Source organism: Priapulus caudatus, unplaced genomic scaffold, assembly GCF_000485595.1.
Source record: "Priapulus caudatus unplaced genomic scaffold, Priapulus_caudatus-5.0.1 Scaffold785, whole genome shotgun sequence".
NCBI classification, from domain to species: domain Eukaryota; kingdom Metazoa; phylum Priapulida; class Priapulimorpha; order Priapulimorphida; family Priapulidae; genus Priapulus; species Priapulus caudatus.
The window spans coordinates 143,620-146,119 of NW_014577846.1; the positions used below are offsets into that span (position 1 = coordinate 143,620).

General features: G+C 43.0%; 1 protein-coding gene across 5 annotated transcripts in view; it reads right to left on the reverse strand.

Annotated features, from left to right (window-relative positions):
* Positions 1-1,694, reverse strand: part of LOC106813515 (pyridine nucleotide-disulfide oxidoreductase domain-containing protein 2-like) — a 20,744-nt gene extending 19,050 nt beyond the window's left edge. For 4 of the 5 annotated variants that reach the window (XM_014817667.1, XM_014817669.1, XM_014817665.1 and 1 more), the window contains exon 1: positions 1,452-1,694. In XM_014817667.1, coding sequence (XP_014673153.1) covers positions 1,452-1,611 — 160 coding nt within the window. In that variant the 5' untranslated portion in view covers positions 1,612-1,694. The remainder of the gene's footprint in view (positions 1-1,451) is intronic. The other variant, XM_014817670.1, reaches the window with a different exon arrangement.
* Positions 1,695-2,500: the final 806 nt, after the last annotated feature.

Genomic DNA, 2,500 nt, shown 5'->3' on the forward strand with positions numbered 1-2,500 from the left:
CAGCTATAGGCTTCATGTGAAATTTAAGCATTTCGGATCCACCTCAGACTCAACAACGTGGCACAGACCACAGGCACTTGGAACGTTTCAATAATAAAATTATGGTAAATAAACACGAAATGTATTCACTACCAAGTTTATTCTTTATTCTTGTTGTTTGTGCACAGCGGCGTGCGTGCGGTGTACATGTGTGTTGCAGAGGAGCATTTGAACGGCATTTACAGGAAGTTATCGGCAATAATAGGCGAAATAGAGTAGAGAAAATTAACATTAAGTCTTTGGTAGTAAATACATTTCGTGTTTATTTACCATCATTTTACTAGTACTAGTAGTAGTAGTAGGCCCTATTGAAACGTTCCTGTGGCACAGACCGTCAGACACAGTCACTCACCGACTCGGTTAGATACAATAATGTAACCCAAACACTAGACCGAATAATTCTGTCCCATATAACCTTTTTTATATTTTGGTGAAGGTTATATTGGGACAGAACGGGGTTCATTGAAATTTCGTGAGATCGCATGCAAAATGCATGCGCTGCTAATGGCAATGCGGCCCGTACGCCGCATTGGCGCGCAAAAAAACCTCCCTTTCCCTTCTACATGACTTTACCTTGCTACTGTTATGCGTATACATTCACTTCAATCGTTATTTACTTCTTAAAAGATTGTTTTTCAGAAAAACCCCGCTTCATTAACTTTAGTAAATTACGTTGGCCATTGACAAACAATCAGACCAATCACAGCGAGTCTTACAATAGCCCCTGGTTCTCGCTTGTATCTGTGGCGCTGCAGGAGGCCTGATAGACTCGCTGTGATTGGACTGATTGTTTGTAAATGGCCAACGTAATTTACTAAAGTTAATGAAGCGGGGTTTCTGAAAAACAATCGTTTATGAAGTAAATAACGATTGAAGTGAATGTATACACATATCAGTAGCAAGGTAAAGCCATGTAGAAGGGAACGGTAGGTTTTTTCCCGCGCCAATAGCGGCGTACGAGCCGCATTACCAGCGCATGCATTTTGCATGCGATCTCACGAAATTTCAATGAACCCCGTTCTGTCCCAATATAACCCTCACCAAAATATAAAAAAGGTTATATGGGACAGAATTATTCGGTCTACCCTAGCTCTAGTACTATAGCCCGCGGATCGCTGCCGCAGGGTCCGCGGCCTGCGGCAGCGATCCGCGGGCTATAGTACTAGAGCTAGGTCTACCCAAACACAGGATAGGGCCTATCCTGTGTTGTGGGTTACATAATTGTATCTACGACTCAGTGACTCACACTGATGTCAATGACAGTATTCAGTATTGCACCACAGGCCCTTGAAGGCTCAAGTTTCAAGTTTCAAGAAGAGTAAAAGAGCCTAGGCCGCTTCGCTCTTTTAGGCTAGGCCTACTCTTCTTGAAACTTGAGCCTCCAAGGGCCTGTGATTGCGCAGATAACTTACCACCTCCTACAATAACAGCATCATAAGAAGACTTCAATTCACTATCTGGCAATACGTATGTGTGACATAACTGTGTCCTAGCATAACAAGTTGAAGTGCCAAAATAATCCCGCAAACTGTTACGCTTTAAACCTACTGCAACTCTTTTACACGTATTCATTTTTATAAAGTTCCGTCAGATCATCTCATTTATCAATCGCTAAATCATAAATCATAAATCATAATCGCTAAATCATCGCTAAATCATTTATCAATCATAAATCAGTCGCTAACGTAGCGCCATCCTGTGGCGTCAAAACACATTAAAGAGATCATGACTATGCCGTTACACACATTTATTTTGTTCATGGAAAGCATTTAGAGCGTGGCATGCCTAGAGACTGTGCTCATCGAAAACCCCACACTCGCTACTTCAACGTGGTGGCACTGCTCTGCCGAAGTACACTGGAATTGCTATACTGCCTATACAAATATACCTACAGGAATAGGGCGCGGACACGTCGGCGATCTATTACCCAAAGCAAATGACTTAGCGCCGACATTAAGCATTTAATTTAGAGCGTGGCATGCCTAGAGAAGGTGCTCATCGAAAAGTCCACCCTCGCTCGATCCGTACTCGTAACTCGAATCGTAAGTCGTAATCGAAAGTACGGTACTCGAATCGCTACTTCAACGTGGTGGCACTGCTCTGCCGAAGGTCCCTGGCTATACCAATATACAGGAATAGGGCGGGGACACGTCGGCGACCTGACGCCCAAAGCAATAACTTAGCGCCGACATTAAGCATTCAATTTAGAGCGTGACATGCTTAGAGAAGGTGCGCATCAAAACATCCATCCCGTAGCTGTGTTACTTAGCATCTCATTTCTTTTCTTGTCCTTATATTACTCGTTGTCTCGTCTCTGTCTCTCTCCCGTAGCCACGTTACTTCGTGTCTTATATCTCTGTCCCATATCTATCCATCGCTATCTATCCATAGTTATATGTTTCATTTCTGTTTCTCTCCCTTTTGCTACAATACTTAGTATCTTCTCTCTCTCTCTCTCTCT